We start from the raw sequence: 18,670 nt of genomic DNA, 5'->3' as shown, positions 1-18,670 counted from the left end.
CCTCCCCCTAGCTTTTGTCCATGTGTCCTTTAAATTTGTTCCTGTAAACCCTTCCCATTCTCCCCTAAAATTCCCTCGTCTCTCCCCTCTGGTCACTGTCAGTCTGTCCCCTATTTCAGTGACTTTGGTTATATTTTGCTTGTTTCTTTTTTTTGTTGTTTAGGTTCCTGTTAAAGGTGAGATCATATGGTATTTGTCTTTCACTGCCTGGCTTGTTTCACTTAGCATAATGCTTTCCAGCTCCATCCATGCTGTTGCAAAGGGTAGGAGCTCCTTCTTTCTTTCTGCTGCATAGAATTCCATTGTGTAAATGTACCATAGTTTTTTTGATCCATTCATTTACTGATGGGCATCTATGTTGCTTCCAGCACCTAGCTATTGTAAATTGTGCTGCTATGAACATCGGGGTGCAAAGGTTCTTTTGGATTGGTGTTTTAGTGTTCTTAGGATATAGTCCCAGCAGTGGAATTGCAGGGTCAAAAGGCAGATCCATTTTTAGTTTTCTGAGGAAGTTCCATACTGCTTTCTATAGTGGTTGTACCAGTCCGCAGTCCCACCAACAGTGCATTAGGGTCCCCTTTTCTCCACAGCCTCTCCAACACTTGTTGTTTGTTGCTTTGTTTATGATGGCCATTCTGCCTGGTGTGAAGTGGTATCTCATTGTGGTTTTAATTTACATCACTCTGATAGCTAGCGATATTGAACATTGTTTCATGTGTCTTCGGATCTTCTGTATGCCCTCCTTGGAGAAGTGTCTGTTCAAGTCCTTTGCCCATTTTTTAATTGGGTTGCTTGTCTTCTTAGAGTGGAGTCGTGTAAGTTCTTTATATATTTTGGAGATTAAACCCTTGTCTGAGGTATCACTGGCAAATATGTTTTCCCCCATTCTATATTTTTTAATTCTTTTTTTATTGTTGTTCATGTTCAATTTTCTGCCTTTCCCCCCTCTAACCTGACCCTAGCCCACTTGTCAGTTTTTTTAATATTCATTTTAGTGATAGAACAAAACCAAACATTGAATGTTTGATCAAATGTAGAAAACGGCTCTTCTCTCACATAGTATCTGTGATACTACTTAGCTTTGTCCATGTCACCCTCACTGCCACCTGTTTCCTTTAAGGAGTTGGATGTGCGCATGTACGTTTGTGCCCCCCCCTTGTGTTCCTCTAAAAGGTGTTTCCAATATCAAACAGGTTTTATAAAGATTATTTAGTTTCTTTTAGTGTTACACTGCATTGTTAACATTTAAAGGGGAAGGTAAGTGCTCCCACTCTCTTATATTAAACTAATTACTGTTGTTATATGTTTAGCATAATTTTAAGGATTTTTACTGTTGCAATATTCAGATTACTCAGGACATTAGATTTTCCCATAGTTAACCTAAAATACTTAAATGAATGCAAACAAGGACATGCACCCAACTTTTACAGAGATGAAATATGAAAGTGCCTTAAAAGTGATACTACATAAAGATGGTTTTATTCATTAATAATATTATATTTCAGAAACCAACAGATTACAGTAAAAAATATGAGGAAAGATGGGAAATAAGATTTGAGGTAAGTTCTATCCAGATATTTTGGAAATTTTGGACACTTTATCAATGCAGAGGACCTGATTCAAAATCAGGAAGTAAGCATTTTCTTTTATATCAGCTTCATCAAGGTGTAATTTACATATCATAAATTTCAACTTTTTAAAGTGTGCAATTCAGTAGTTTTTAGTATAGTCACTGAGTTATGCAGTCATCATGACTATCTAATTCCATATTCCATCACCCTAAAGAGAAGCCTCACCAACAGCAGTCACTTCCCATTCTCCCTTTCCCCAATCTGTGTCCTAGAAATTTTCTCTCTGCGGATTTCCCTATTCTGGACATTTCTCACAAATGGAATCACACAATACCAAGCCCTTTGTGTTAGCTTCTTTCCTTCAGCATAATATTTTCAAGGTTCATTCATGTTATAGTATGTGTCCTTTTCATGTCTGATTAATATTTCATTGAATAGACCACATTTTGTTTGCCCATTAATCTGTTGATGGACAGGTTATTTCCATCTTTTGCAATTGCAAGTAAAGCTACTATGAACATTCATGTGCATGTTTTTTGGTGGATGCCTATCTGCTTTCACTTCTCCTGGGTATGGACTTAGGAGTGGACACAGTACTGACTCTGTTTACCATTTTAGGGAACTCTCCAAGACTGTCTTCCAAAGGGTCTGGATCATTTTCCTTTCTACTGGGAATGTATAAGGGTTCTACTTTTTTTATACTCTTACCAACACTTATTACCTGACTTTTTTCTAACCATCCTAGGATAGGTGTGAAGTGTGGTTTCTCATTGTGGTTTTCATTTGTGTTTTCCTGATGATAGTGAGCTTATTTTCATGTGTTTTTGGCCATTTGTTTATTTTCCTTGGAGAAATTTCTGACACCAAATACAAAGGCAACAAAAACAAAATTAAACAAGACTGCATCCAACTAAAAAGCTTCTGCACAGCAAAAGAAACAACAAAGTGAAAAGGCAGCCTACTAAAAGAAAATATTTGCAGCTCACATACCTGATAAGGGGCTAATATCCCAAATATATAAAGAACTCATACAACTCAGTAGCCCCAAAAAATCATTTTAAAAATGTACAGAGAATCAAAATAGATATTTTTTTAAAAAAGACATATAAATGATGCCCTGGCTGGGTGGCTTAGTTGGTGGGAGCATCATCCCATATACAAAAACACTGCAGGTTTGATTCCCAGTTAGGACACATACCTAGGTTGTGGGTTTCATCACCAGTCAGGGTGCATATGGGAGGCAGCCAACCAGTGTTTCTCTCTGCCATCCTTACTCTCTCCCCAAAATCATTTTTTAAATGCCCTTGGGTGAGGATTAAAAAAAAAAAAGACATACAAATGGCCAACAGGTGCCTGAAAAGATCCTCAACATCACTAATCATAAAGGAAGTACAAATCTAAACCCCAATGAGATAATCACCTCTCCTTTTAGAATGGCTATCACCAAAAAGGCAAGAAACAACAAATGTTGGTGAGAACGCAGTGGAAAGGACACCCTCATGCACTGTTGGTAGGCCTGCAAGTTGGTGCAACCTCTATGGAAAACAGAATGGAGGTTCCTCAAAAAATTAAAAATACAACTAACTTATGATCCAGCAATTCCACCTCTAGACATATATCCAAAGAAACAAAAGCACAATCTTGAAAAGATACCTGCTACCTGTGTTCACTGAAGCATTATTTACAATAGCCAAGACATGGAAACAACCTGAGTGTCCATTGCCAGACAATTGGATAAAGAAGATGTGAGCTCCTACCCTTTGAGACAGCATGGATGAATCTGGAGAGCATTGTGCTAAGTGAAATAAGCCAGGCAGTGAAAGACAAATACCATAGGATCTCAACTATACATGGAACCTAATCAACAAAACAAACAAATGAGCAACATAGAACCAGAGACTTGGAAATAAAGAACGAACTGACAGTGACCAGAGTGAGTAGGGGCAAGCAAAGGAACACAAATAGAGGACTCGGGCACAGACAGTAGAGCTGGATTGACTGTGGGAGTCAGCAGGGGACATGATTGGGGTGATCAATGGAGAAAAAGGTGGGACAAATGTAACTGAACAACAAAAAAAGAAAATGTATAGATACACACATATACATATATATATGAGTGATATATATGTATATGTATATATTGAAATATTACTTAGACATTAAAGGGAGACCCTGCCATTTATGGCAACATTGATGGACCTTGAAGTCATGGTCTGAAATAAGCCAGAGAAAGATAAATATCATATAATCTCACTTATATGTGGAATCTAAAGAAACTGAGTTCATAGATAGAGAGAAAAGACTGGTGGCTGCCACAGGTGGGTGGGCTGGGTAGAGGTGGGGAAAATTAGTGAAGATGGTCAAAAGATACAAACTTCAGTTATAAGAGAATTAAGTCCTGAGGATGTAACATACAGCATGGTGACTAATGTCAACAACACTATATTATATATTTGATGGTTGCTAAGGGAATAAATCTTAAATATTTTGATCAGAAGGAAAAAGGTTTTCTAACTGTGTGAGGCAATTGACGTTAACTAGACTTACTGTAGTAATCATTTCACACAGTATGTACCTACATCAAATCATTATGCGGTATACATGGACTAACACAATGTTATATATCAATTATATCTCAGTAAAACTGAAGAAAAATAGAAAATAAAAATAAAGAAGAATGGAAAAAAAAGCCCTACCCCTTCTTAGCTGGGCTTTAGTTGGTGACTTCTGGTTTGTCCACCCTGTAATTTCCGATGTTTTTGTGGTTTTGCATATTTGGTATTGCAGGACTCTGAACAGATATGTGATTTGCAAATGTTTTCTTCCATTCCGTGGGTTGTCTTTTCACTTCCTTGGTGGTGTCCATCCATGGAAACACTAGAGTTTTTAATTGTAATGAGTCCAATTTATGTTATATTTTGTCACATGTGTGATTAGGTATGGGAAGAGTTTCAATAAATGAATTTTTCTCATAGGTAGAACTTCATTCCTATTATTATAAAAATAGATGTTTGTTCTGAAGTGAAACATAAGAAATCAGTAAAATTCAACAGTAGTGTAATCACTTTTTTGCTCAACTCTACTAAGTGGTTAAGATATGTTTTGATTTATCACCAGTTTAAAAATGTTAAATAGTAATAAATTAATCTACAAATTTGAATGTGATAATTTTACTTTGTATGCTAATTATTATGTTCAAGAATTTTTTTAACTTTCTAAAAGAAAAACCACCCACATTTTTATGTATATTTGCTATTAACAACTGCTAAGTGCTATAATCCTTTTGGGAATAATGTAACTTTTTATTCCTTATGCTTTTATAGAGCTTAAAAGAGAGCACTCTTTTTTTTAATGATGATTTTTAACTTACTTAAATCTTCTTTTGGGATTGCCTATATTTTTTTACTTTTTATTATAAAATACATACTTATTCTAATGTAATAATATCCATATAATAGGGATACCGAAAGGAGAAAAAGAAGAGCAAGGGATAGAAAACCTGTTTGAAAAAGTAATGATGGAAAATCTTCCCTAATTTGATGAAAGAAAAATCACACAAATCCAGGAAGCACAGAAGGTCCCAATCAAGACAAACCCAAAGAGGCCCACTCCAACACACATCATAATTGAAATGGCAAAATTCCATGACAGAGAGAATCTTAAAGGAATCTTAAAGGGAGAAACGAGAAGTAACATACAAGGAAGCCCCAATAAGGCTAGCAGCTGAATTCTCAATTGAAACGCTCCAAGCCAGAAGGGAATGGCAAGAAATATTCCAGGGGATGAAAAGCAAAGGTCTCTAACCAAGACACTCTATCCAGCATGTATCTCAATTAAAATGGAAGGCCAAATAAGGAGTTTCCCAGACAAAAAGAAGGCTCAAAGAATACACCTCCACCAAACCATCACTGCAAGATAAGCTAAAGGGACTGCATTAATGAAAGGAAGAAAAAGAGTGAGAGAAGGGGGGGGGGAACACAGGTATGAAGGAAGAAAAATGAAGTACCTATCAATAATAACCTTAAATGTACATGGATTAAATGCTCCAATCAAAAGATAGAATAGCTGAATGGATAAAAAATCATGACCCACACATATGCTGCCTACAAGAGACCCACCTCAGAACAAAAGACCTACACAGACTGAAAGTGAAGGGCTAGAAAAAAATATTCCAAGCACATGGACAAGAAAAAAAAGCTGAGGTAGGAGTTACTCATATCAGACAAAATAGACTTCAAAACAAGAGCCATAAAAAGAGACACAGACAGTCACTTCACAATACTCAAGGGAAGAATCCATCAAAAAGACATAAACATTATAAACGTATATGCACCCAACACAGAAGCACCCAAATACATAAGGAAAATTTTGGAGGACTTCAAAAAAGATATAGACAGCAACACACTTATACTAAGGGATTTTAACACCCCACTGTCAAAAATGGATAGATCTTCCTAACAAAATATCTACAGGGGTATTATAGCATTGAACAATACCCTAGATCAATGGACTTAATTTATATTTATATATATAAACACCTTTCATCCCAGAGAAGCAGAATACACATTCTTTTCAAATGCACATGGAACATTTTCAAAAATAGACCACATGATAGGACACAAAACAAGCCTCAACAAATTGAAGAAAACTGAAATCATAGAAAGCATCTTCTCAAATCACAAGGGCCTAAAACTAGAAAGCAACCTCAAGGAAAAAAACTCAAAAACTCAAATTCATGGAGATTGAATAGCATGCTAGTAAACAATGAATGGGTTAAGAATGAGATCAAGGAAGAAATCAAAAAGTTTTTGGAAACAAATGAAAATGAACTCACAACACTCCAAAACTTATGGGACACAGTGAAGGCAGTCCTGAGAGGGAAGCTCATAGAGATACAGGCCTACCAAAAAAAAGATAGAAACATTTCAAATAAACAACTTAACCCTACATCTACAGGAACTGGAGGAACAACAACAAAGAGAGCCCAGAGCGAGGAGAAGGAAAGAAAGAACCAAGATCAGAGCAGAATTGAATGATATAGAGACTAAAAGAACAATTCTGAGGATCAATAAATCCAGGACTGCTTTTTGGAAACATAAACAAAATCAACAAACCTTCAAGCAGATTCATGAAGAAAAAAAGAGGACCCAAATAAACACAATCAGGTATGAAGCAGAAGAGATTACAATTGATACCACAGAAATACAAGGGTGTAAGAAACTACTATGAAGAACTATATGCCAAGAAATTTGAAAACCTAGGTGAAATGCACAAATTTCTAGAAAAATATAATCTTTCAAAACTGAATGAAAAAGAAGCCGAAAGCCTGAACAGACCAATAACAACTGACAACATTAAAGCAGTAATCAAAAAACTCCCAGCACACAAAAACCCTGGACAGGACAGATTCAGAGTAGAATTCTACAAAGCATTTAAGGAAGAGCTAACCTATATCCTTCACATACTTTTCCAAAATATCCAAGAAGACAGAAGACTCCCAGACTCCTTTTATGAAGCCAGCATCATCTTAATCCCCAAACCAGATAAAGACACAACAAAGAAAGAAAACTACAGACCCATATTGCTAATGAACATAGATGCTTAATATTGGCAAACCACATCCAGCAATACATTAAAAAGATCATACACCACAATCAAATGGGATTCATCCCAGGGATGAAATGATGGTACAATATTCACAAATCAATCAATGTAATACATAAACAAAAGAAAACACAAAAAATCAAATTATCATATCAAATGTGGAAGCATTTGATAAGATACAGCACCCATTTATGAGAAAAACACTCAGCAAAGTGGGAATAGAAGGAGAATCCCTCAACATAATAAAGGCCATATATGAGAGACCTACAGCCAACATTATACTCAATGGGCAAAAATGAAAAGCTTTCCTACTAAGGTCTTTTAGGAAAGACCTTAGTAGGAAATTTTTACTACTTAGCCACTTTTATTACTTAGTAGGAATATTTACTACTATTCAACACAGTATTGGAAGTCCTAGCCACAGCAATCAGACAAGAAAAAAATAAATGGCATTCAAATTGGAAAGGAGGAAACAAAACTGTCATTGTTTGCAGATGACATGATAGTGTACATAGAAAATCCTATAGACTCCACCAAAAACTACTCGACCTAATAAGTGAATTTGGCAAAACAGCAGGATACAAAGTCAATATCCAGGAATCAAAGGCATTTTTGTACACCAACAATAAAATATCAGAACCAGAAATTAGGGAAAAAATTTATTTGCAAGAGTAACAAGAAAAATAAAGAACCTAGGAATAAACCTAGCCAAGGAAGTAAAAGACCTGTACTCAGAAAACTATACAACACTGAAGAAAGAAGTTAAGGAAGACACAAACAAATGGAAGCATGTACCATGTTCATGGATTGGAAGAATTAACAACATCAAAATGTCCATACTTCCCAAAGCAATTTATAGATTCAATGAAATTCCTATTAAAGTACCAAGGACATATTTCACAGATATAGAACAAACATTTCAAAAATTTATATGGAACCATAAACGCCCCTGAACAGCTGCGGCAATTTTGAGAAAGAAGAACAAAGTAGGAGGGATCACAATACCTGATATCAAACTGTAGTTCAAGGCCACTGTAATCGAAACAGCCTGGTACTGGCATAAGAACGGGCACATAGATCAATGGAACACAACAGAGAGCCCAGAAATAAATCCAAGTCTCTATGGTCAATTAATATTTGGCAAAGGGGGAAGAAGCATAAAATGGGGTAAAAATAGCCTCTTCAACAAATGGTGTTGGGAGATCTGGACAACTACATGCAAAAAAAATGGTACGAACACCAACTTACACCATACACAAAAATAAATTCAAGGTGGATAAAAGACTTACATATAAGTCGTAACACCGTAAAAGTCCTAGAGGAAAACACTGGCAGGAAAATCTCAGACATTCCACACAGCAGCATCTTGAACAACAATTTTTAAAAATTTTTTAAAAATTCAAAAACAAGTGTCACAGGTTCGATTCCCAATCAGGGTACATGCCTGGGTTGCAGGCCAGGACCCCCAGCAACTGCACATTGATGTTTCTCTCTCTCTCTCTCTCTCTCTCTCTCTCTCTCTCTCTCTCTCTCTCTCTCTCTCTCTCTCCTTTCCTTCTCTAGAAATAAAATATTTTTAAAAAAATTTTTTTAATTTTTTTAAATTCAAAAACATACTTTTTCTAAAAATAAATGCTACAGAAATGTGGAAAGCAAAAAGTCCAAACCCCAGGGTCCTATTAGGCAGTGGCATTAATGTTAACTATTTATTAACCATTTCTGCAGAACATTGTGTATGTGCAGATATGTATATGTTAAAAGAAAATGTGGGGGGGGGGGTTTATACAAAATTTTTCATTGGGTGGGCAAAAGAATTCTAAAGATCTTTTGTTGTCATATTTTCCAATTTGTGGTATTCACTGTGTCAGAGAACTTGCTTTCTGCTAACTGAAAGCAAGTTGCACTGTCATGAATTTTGATAGTGTAGTGGATTTTTTTAGTAATCATTCTCAATTTGAATTTTTTGTGGTGTTTTAGGAATTGCTTTTGTCTGAAACAGAAACCCCTATCTTACCACCGTATTTGCCTTCACCTCTGCCTCCTCCAGGAGAACTCTATGCTGTTCAAGTTAAGCACGTGGTCTCGCCTAATGAGGTGTGTAATTTAATTTGCACGATTAGTTGTTTGTTAAAGACATAATATGCAATCTTGGTCTTTAACTCTTAAGAGTCTTCTCCTTTTCTTCTTACTGACTTCAAATAATTGAGCTTGGTGATTGCCAGTTTGTCCACACAGCAATTTCCTGTTCAGACATTTGTTGATGCTTAAGAAGTCAAGTATTTCTTAAACTGGCTGGTTTTCCCAGTCTTGTGTTGCTGTAGTTATACCAGACATTTAGATTTTTAATCTGTACCTATTTTAAACTATGAAGTCTTCAACATCTCACTCCCCTGTCCTCTTTCTAGAGGAAGTCTAGATGCTCTGTACCAGTTTTTCTGTACCAGTGATCACCTTCTGATGCCTTCTCCATTTTCTTACAATGTTTGTCTGCTTTTCCCTACCAGACTGTCACTCCACGAAGACAGGGACTTTTGTCTGTTTTGGCCATTGGTATCCCCGGAACCTAGAATACTGCCTGATACATAATAGGCACTCAATAAATATGAATTGAATTTAATAAGTACACTAACGAAAAAGTCTTTAGCCAACAAAAAAGGAAGCAATGACAATGAAGTAAAAGAGTCCCTTCAGCCAGTTTGCACAGTAAACTCTTTCCTTCACTGGCAAGGAAAGAATTTGCTCTTCAGTTTCATCAGAGAGCATAGGGGTATACTACTGTTGGGTTTTATAATGGTTTTTTGTATTAGTTATTTATTGCTGCCTAACAGAATACCCCAAATATAGCAGCTGAAAACAACACAAATGAGAGTGAGGAATTAGAAGCTCCTTAATTCAGTACTGGCTCAGGACCTCTCAAGGTCACAATGAAGGTGTTGGGGTGAGGGGAAGGCATTGCAGGATGCACTTTCAAAAAGACTCACACGATGCTGTCTGGGGACTCAGTGCCTTGTCCTATGGGCCTCTCCATTGACTGGATGACAGCACAGCTTTCCCTGGGAAAGCAGTGATGCCAGCAAGACAGAGAGGCATCATGTCACATTCTTTTGGTCATGAAGATCAACTCCAATATGATGTGGGAGAGGAACTTTACAAGGAATCATTGGGGCCATTGTTGGAGACTGTCTACTACGGTGATTTTTGTCTGTATAAATGAATACTAAAATAATTTGAAAGTTTTCCCTTGCTTTCCCCCCACTTAGGTATATATTTGCCTTGATTCTGTAGAAAAGTGTAATCTCTGTAACCAGCATAGTGATACAGATGGCAGTGGAGTCAGCTGGGAATCTGAGTCTGAGAGCCTCAGTGAAGCTCTGCAGAGGCTCAACACTAATGTGGAGACTCTCCTGCCTCTGACGGACTTCAGAACAGGTAGCCCACACTTTCTGAGTACCCTGGAATTCCTAGTGAAACTTGTTCTGTTTGAATGGACTAACGAGGTTGGTGATTTCTAATGTTATCACTCTCTCTGGATTTGCTCATTTCTCAACTTTCAAGATGCTATAGATGACTTTCCCCATTTTCTAAGTCATCTAAGAGAAGGTAAGTACTGCATCGGGGCAGTTCGATTTTCCAGAACTTGAGTCCATTGGAAAATTGCATGAAGATGTTTTGTCTAAGCTTGAGGTTTTGTGACTCGCTCAAATTTTGAGAGTTGTGACTGAGACCCAAATGGCAGTCATTTTAATTGCAAGCCATTGCAATTAATTGATGATTTTAGAGTTGGGGGCATGGGAACCCAGGTCAGACTCTGCTTTTTTCTTTATAATTTATTCTTATCCATATTTATTAAATATATGTGATTCTCCTGTGAGGAGAGTACACAAGTACAGGTGTCAACAATTCCTGATACTGAGTACGTCTCTGCATTTCTGTCCATGTATGATATAGAGATGTGTTTAGTCTGTTTTGTACATAGAGGATGTGCCAAAGCAAAGGACATCTGGCCTGATGTACCTAAGTTTACTCAATGAGAATTTTATCACTTGTGACCCATGTTTGGCTGATAAATAGCCCTTGCAGTTCCCTCTGCCTGGAATGTTCTCCCAGCCTGTGAGCAGTTTAGGTCTCTGCCCAACTCTTCCCCTATTGCAGGTCTACCCTGACACCCTATGTGAGTGGCACTACCACCTTCCCTACCCCATCACACTCCATGCCACCTCCTCTCCTTTGTTAAATAGGGACTCCCAGTACTGCTGTGTCATCAGCAATCAGGGTATCTTGCACAAGCAGGTGCTCATAAATATCTGTTGAATGAAAGAATAAATTCATTGTGATTTTTTTGGTAAACTTAGATTTATAATCTGGAAAAAAACAATTCTTCCTCGTATTTCTTGTCTCAAGGGAAGTCAAACCAACCATCTGTGTGACATTCTGATTCATGGAGCTGTACACACGTTTGTGACTTCTTCTATAGGTCCTTGGTTCCTCAGTGCACATATGTACAAGTTGATTCATAGGCAAGTGCCTATTAAAGACATACATTTGAATAAGTACTTTATGTTAAAGAATTGATTTGTGGATTTAAAATGACAACTAGGTGGGTTTTTTCAGTGCTATTTTGAGATGTCACTCAGCCATGTTTTTGAGGCTGGAAATAGTAAAGGTTAAAGGGGATTGTTAACCATGATTCAGGCAGTTGTTTACTATGCAGACAGATGAGATTCTTACTGTTCTATTGATAACCTCCATATACTGAAATTAACTTTGATAAAAATTGTTTTTTAAAAATCTGAACATTAGAGTATGAAGTATTTAAATGCCACTTGCCCACAACTACTTTTCTTTATAGAAACTTTGTAGAAGAGAATAAAGGGAGGGGCAGGAGTAGAGCAAGATAGGAACCTAAGGTGTATTCTGTCTGCTCTGCAATCTGAGAGTGTATGAAGAAGGGGAAGCATGTAGTTATACTCATTGTTCTTCAACTCTACTCAAGCCTGGCATGCATTTACACACTTTTTACTGAGCAAAGGCTTATACCAGGTACCTGGTGGGATTGTGTGAGTAGTGGGGAAGCAGAGAAGGGACATGTGCATAAGTCCAGTGTGAGAAGAAGAGCTAATGCTAAAGCTATGTGCCTGGCACCATTGGGTCAGAGACCATGATAGGAGTTGGCTTTCTGAAGTCGCATCTGAGCTGATCTTTGAAAGAAGAGATGTTTATCATAAAAAAAGGGCATGGGGCACAGTCCAGATGATGGAACAGCTATGCACTGAAGTAACTGTGTTCAGGTAGCACACTGAGGGTTGTGGTAGGAGTTGGCGGGGAGTGGATTATGAACCCTGGAAAACAAATTTCTCAGGACTTGATATTGCAGGTAGTTAAGGTGCCATTGAATTTTAAACAAGAAAGTGTAATTGAAATTTTTATTTAATTCTAATGGCTTTATAGAGAATGTACTGGTGGAGGACAAGCTCAAAAACAGGAATAGAAAATGTTTTATTATTCTCTGCAGAAAATGGTCCAAATGAAGAGATTTAGGGAATACAGAGCCAGGGGGCTGTGGAAGGGTGACACAGACCTGGGCAACAGCAAGACAGAGCCATGAGCATGCCTTTCTTTAGAGTTTATGAAGTCTAAACCAGGGGTGTCAACTCATTTTCACCAGGGGCCACATCAGCCTCCCAGTTGCCTTCAAAGGGCCGAATGTAATTTTAGAACTGTACAAATGTAACTACTTCTTAACAGTTAAGTGAGAGCTTGGTGCTACCACCAGGTAGAAACAAGGTGCCGGGCCAGATAAAACAAGGTGGAGGGTGGGATTTGGCCTGTAGGCCTTGTGTTTGCCACCTGTAGTCTAAACAGAAAAGAGCACAAGCCAACATATGGCTAACTGCTGAGTGTTTAATTCTGAGTAATGGCTATGTTGTGATTACATTTTCTCTGTACTTTACTGTGTTTTAAAAAACTATTAACAAAATAAAAGGCAATGTGATTTTTTCTCTTTTTCTGTCTCTCCAGAAATGCCTTGCCTTGCAGAATACAATGATAGATTATGGTATAGAGCAAAGATTGTTTCCATTAAAGAATTTAACCCGGTAGCCATCCTGGTTCAATTTGTGGATTACGGGTCAACTGAAAAGCTGACAATAAACAGGTTTTTAACAAAGTCAACTTACCTGAATTAGGATTCTTAGTTTTGTTTGTAATAATTATTAGGAATATTTTGACTTTTCAAAGAAAATATTTTAAAGATGTTGATATACTGGGAATTTTTAATTAAGTTTTTCTTATTGTGTTAAAATACAGATAAAGCTTACTATTTTAGCCATTTTTAAGTATACAGTTATCAGTAATGGACATTAAATACATTCACAGTGTTGTGCAACCATTGCCACTGTCCACTTTCTGGACCTTTTCATAAATCCCAAGCAGAAACTCTGTATCCATTAAACAGTAACATTCCATTCCCCATTCCTTAGCTCCTGGTATCACACAGTGTGCTTCTTTAAGTATAATCATACAATATTTGTCCTTTACTGTCTGACTTAGTTTGTGTAATGTTATCATGGTTCATCCAATTGTTGCATGTATCAGAATCTCATCACTGTTGTGGGTAACACGTCATTTTATGTATAGACTACATTTCTACATTTCATTCATCTGTTGAAGGACACTCACGTTGTTTCCCTGTTGACTCCTGTGAATAATGCTGCAGTGAACATGCACAAGCAGTTGTTGGAGCCCATCTTTCAGTTGCTGGAGGTGCATCCCTGGTGTGGAAATGCTGAATCACACAGTAATTCTGTGTTTAACTTTCTGATGATTTTACATTTCCCACCAGCAATGAAAAGGGTTCCACTTTCTTCACATCCTTGCCAATAGTTATTTCAAGGGACGGAGGGTTTGGCTTGTTTTATTTGTAGTATCTTTTTATATTGTGGTACAATACCTGTCACAAAATATAGTCTTAACCATTTTTAAATGTACAGTGGTAGTGGTAATCCTACTTACATTGTTGTGCAACCAGTCTCCAGAAATTTTTTCATTTTGTAAAACTGAAACTCTGTACCCATTAAACAAAAATTCCCATCCCCGCTCATCCAGCCCCTGGCAGCCACCCCTCTCATCTGTATGAGTTTGACTGTTGTAGGTCTCTAATGTATTTGATTGTTGTGACGTAATTCACTGAGCATAATGATCTCAAAATGCATCCAAGTTGCACCTTGTGTCAAAATTGTGTTCCTTTTTAAGGCTGAACTGTATGTGCAGTACAATTTATATATCCATTCATCCACCAGTGGGCACTTGGATTGATTCCACCTTTTGCTCTTGTGAATAATGCTGCTGTGGGTGTACAGATAACTCCTTAAGGCCCGCTTTCCATTCTCTTGGTTACATGTGTACCCAGAAGTGCAATTGCTGGGTCATGTGCTCATTCTATTTTTAGTATTTGGAGGAACCACCAAACTGTTTTCCTTGGCAGCTGTACCATTTAAAAATTCCCACTAAGTGTACAAAGTTTCCAGTTTCTCTCCACATCCTCACCAGCATTTTGTGTATGTGTGTGTGTTTGTGATAATGGTCATTCTAATGGGTGTGAGATGGTGTCATTGTGGCTTTGGTTTGCATTTTCCTAGCTGAGAATCTTTTCATGTATGTTGGCCATTTATATATCTTCTTAGTAGAAGATACTATTTTTAACACACATTTTTTCTCTCATTCTGTAGGTTGCCTTTTCACTCTTGTTATGTCCTTTGCAGTTTTTAGTTTGATGTAGTGCAGTCACCGCCAAGAAATCATTGCCAAATCCAAAGTTTTGTTTTCCAGTTTTAGCTGTTAGAGAATTTTAATTGTAACATTCTGAACATTTTAATTTAAAAATTTCTTTTGTGACAGACTACGTCAGATTCCTCTTCACCTTATGCAGTATCCAGCCCAAGCCATAAAGGTTCTACTGGCAGGGTTTAAACCTCCCTTAAAAGATTTAGGAAAGACAAGAATACCATATTGTCCCAAGTGGAGTATGGAAGCATTGTGGGCTATGATAGACTGTCTTCAAGGAAAACAACTTTATGCTTCTTCCATGGTAAATATCTGGCTTAATTTTCCAGAATCCTTTTGAAGTTATTTGTAGAGTCCTATTAACTTTCTAAAATGCTTTCTGCCAATGCAACTCTACATGCAAACATGCTTCAACTAAAGTATATAAAGCTGTAAATACTATAGGATTAATTTTAAGACTTGTTAAAATGTCTTAGGTGATGTCTTGACTAAGATAAAAGTGATCAAGATAAGTCTTCTGTAATCAGAGAACTTACAAGTCAGTGAGGGAAACACGTAAACCACTAATTAAAGAGGGTAACTTTGGGGAGTGCAAGAAGCAGGAATGATGAGGATATTACATTTGATATTCCTTAGTAGGCACTCCAGCACTTACATTGAAGAAGTAGGACAGGGAAGTGACATTTGCTCTGCATTCTAGCAGATAAATAGGAAAGGCCAGAAGGGGGATTCTGGTCATAGAAAGGCTTGAATTACACTAATACCATACACTAATTTTGAATTGTTTAATGAAGAACATCTGTCAAGAAAGTTCAGGTGATGTTTGGTGTAAATGTACTTTCTTCTTTAGAGGTTAGCATGTCACAAAGGGGAGCCCACAGGCAGAATCCAGCCTGCATCCATATTTTATATAGTGCAGTGTTTTAAAATTGGAGAATTTTACTCCCCTAAAAGTCTGTACTTGTGAATTCTGATTAGGTTTATAAAATGCAGGAACCCTAGTTCTCCCTTCCGAACCCTTTCACTTGGAAATATTCTCTCCAATTCACCCCACCCTCACAGTGTTGTTTTAGCCCAACCTGTCCTGCTTTGGGGACCCAAGCCTTTAGGAGTCCTGGTGTATTGGCTGTGATAAGAATGAGCTCTTAATGAAACAATGCTGCTACTAGAAAGTGCTTTTTTGAAAACCTCTGTACCTCTCCAGCTCCTGTGTGTACAGAATGGTACAAATTGCTTCTGTCATTTTCTCTCAAGAAGCTCCTGAAAAGAGAATATAGGTAGGGCAAGTAAATGTTCTTAGACATACATGTTTACCTCTATGAGTAGCATTCAAAATTTGGTCAGTTTCTGCATAAAGGTATAATGCTTGTTGTGTAGAATGTAAATTAATTTTAACAAGGATGGTGGTGTTTAAAGCTTGTTGGCTATGTAGGAAAGCTTTGGAGAAGAGTTATGCTACGTGTTAAATAAAGTAGAAGGACGGAAAAAAACGTGCTTTATCAGGAAACCATTATATACCTTTTCAAAGTGCTGAGTATAAATTATAAATAAGTTTGAGAATGCTTTTTCTCTCCTGTCAGAGAGGTAGGAGGGAAAAGACAGCAAAGACATTATTGTGTTTTCTTTACAATTGTATCTTAATTTTAGGCTCAGGAACCAGAACAAATTGTGACATTATATGAAGATGAACAGTATCCAGTTCATATGTCATTAGTAGAAATGGGGCTTGCAGAACAAGATGAATGATGTAAGTGTCACTTCTTGTTTCCCCGTATAGCTGGCACAAAGCAGGTGACTAATGCCCATAAAAGCACCTTTGGACTTCCTTGATTTCTCAAAGAAGTGACATCAGAGGTCAACAAGAATCTTTCCTAGATTTCTTCATAGGCCCCTCAGCAGTGAAGGCCAGTATCAGAAGTTCTGTAAGTGTTAGAATGCTTGGAAAGGCTCTTGTGACCGTTCCTAGTAGTAGTTATGGGGGTAAAGAAAGCAGAAGAAAGGGGCCTCTATAAATAACTAAAGCACATTGTATGGAGTGCGTAAGCACTGCTGAATAATCAAGGTCCTAGTAACCAAGTTATCAAAGTACTTGGGTAATGAGCTTACTCTTTTATCCATTCACATAAAGTAACAAGTGATATAGGAACTAGATTGAACATTAAGAAAAGGTGTAAATAATTTTTGTTTTCCAGGTATACAGCCCAGAAGAAAGTTTTTTGTTGTATGCAGACCATTTCAGGCTTGTTTTTCTCAACTTGTTCTGCAGTAATGCTAGTCCCTTTTTTCCCCCTTACATATTGAACTGTTAGGAATTGTTTGAAAAATCATTAATAAATATTTGCTTTCAAATATTTTTGTTTTCCTGTAATTTTGAAATATTTTTGACTGATGGGGAAAACCTCATTTAATGTATATTCAGCTTAAGAAATACGGTATTATCAGTACAGTTTTAGGCACCTATAGTCCCTCTTCCCAAATCATTTTCTTACCTGTGGAGGTGAGCACTACTGTGAATTGGGTGTTTATCATTCTTACATAGGTCTTTGTAATTTTTTACTGTCTATGAATGTATCCATGTTGCTCTGTATATATTTAACTGTCACAGAGTTACCTTTAGCTTCCTATTTTATTTATACCGTTTATCTGTATTGGTATATTTTATTCACTTTCACTGTTACATTCATCTTTGCACATAATTTATTCTGTTGCTAAAATATTTTTGGATTGTTACCAGTTTTCTAGTATATATACTTACTAGTACAAGATCATGGGCAATTGCTTTACAAAAGGAGGTTTTACTAGCTTACTGCATCATCTGAGTTTCTTACCAACATGTGGTGCGGCTAGACCATTATTTGCAGTATATGGTACAAGTATAAAAAGGTAGCTCATTATAGTCACTTGTTTGCTCAGGTCCTTTGTCCATTTTACTGTTGTTTGCAACTATGTTACTGATTTATAGGATTTTTTATATATTCTTCATATTAATCCTTTGTCAGGTATATGTATCTTTTTCTAGTCTGTAGCTTATTACTCTTTTTTTTGTGACATGTTTAGACACATAGAAACTTCACTCATTTACCAACCTTTTAAGGTTTGAGCTTTCTATATTACATTAAAAATCCGACTTCCGGCAAGATGGAGGCATAGGTGGATGCACCGCACCTCCACACACAACCAAGATTGGAACAACAGCAATTTAGAGACAGAATAACACCCAGAACTGACAGAGAATTCATCTGAATGGAAGTCGGACAGCGAAGAAGTTGAAGTAGACCCATTCATCCAGACCGGTAGGAGCAGCGGAGAGCAGCAGCTGGGCGCGGGGTCTCGGCGTGAGGAGAACAGGGAGAACTGAGCGCATAAGGCAACTGGGAGTGTGTAAGGGATCTGGGGTGCACGAGATCGCAGCAGGTAAACCCTGAGTACGCAAGCGGCAGCTGGCGGACCCAGTGAGGCAGCAATTGTGGACCAGGGCAGAGCGCACAACCCAGGATCCCAGAGAAGGGACTGAGGTCCCAGGAGAACAGAGCTACTGCCATTGTTCCCCCCGGCCCCCGGCCCCACCCCCACATACAATGTCACAATCTAGCGACTGGGGTGCCCAGCCCTGGTGAACACCTAAGGCTCTGTCCCTCACTGTAACAGGAGTAACCAGACCAAAAAAAAAAGAGAGAGAGAGAGAGAGATGTCTCAAATAGAAGAACAGCTCA

At 37.5% G+C, this 18,670-nt stretch overlaps 1 protein-coding gene across 1 annotated transcript in view; it reads left to right on the top strand.

Moving 5' to 3' along the window:
* Window positions 1-16,703, top strand: part of RNF17 (ring finger protein 17) — a 153,780-nt gene extending 137,077 nt beyond the window's left edge. The window contains exons 32-37 of the mRNA XM_045844774.1: window positions 1,506-1,559; window positions 9,153-9,269; window positions 10,436-10,604; window positions 13,194-13,329; window positions 15,072-15,261; window positions 16,605-16,703. Coding sequence (XP_045700730.1) covers window positions 1,506-1,559; window positions 9,153-9,269; window positions 10,436-10,604; window positions 13,194-13,329; window positions 15,072-15,261; window positions 16,605-16,703 — 765 coding nt within the window. The remainder of the gene's footprint in view (window positions 1-1,505; window positions 1,560-9,152; window positions 9,270-10,435; window positions 10,605-13,193; window positions 13,330-15,071; window positions 15,262-16,604) is intronic.
* Window positions 16,704-18,670: the final 1,967 nt, after the last annotated feature.

Source organism: Phyllostomus hastatus, unplaced genomic scaffold, assembly GCF_019186645.2.
Source record: "Phyllostomus hastatus isolate PE091 unplaced genomic scaffold, TTU_PhHast_1.1 phas_contig_41, whole genome shotgun sequence".
Lineage (NCBI taxonomy): Eukaryota > Metazoa > Chordata > Mammalia > Chiroptera > Phyllostomidae > Phyllostomus > Phyllostomus hastatus.
Note: the sequence above shows the minus strand (reverse complement) of the source record. Positions and strands in the feature narration are given on the sequence as shown.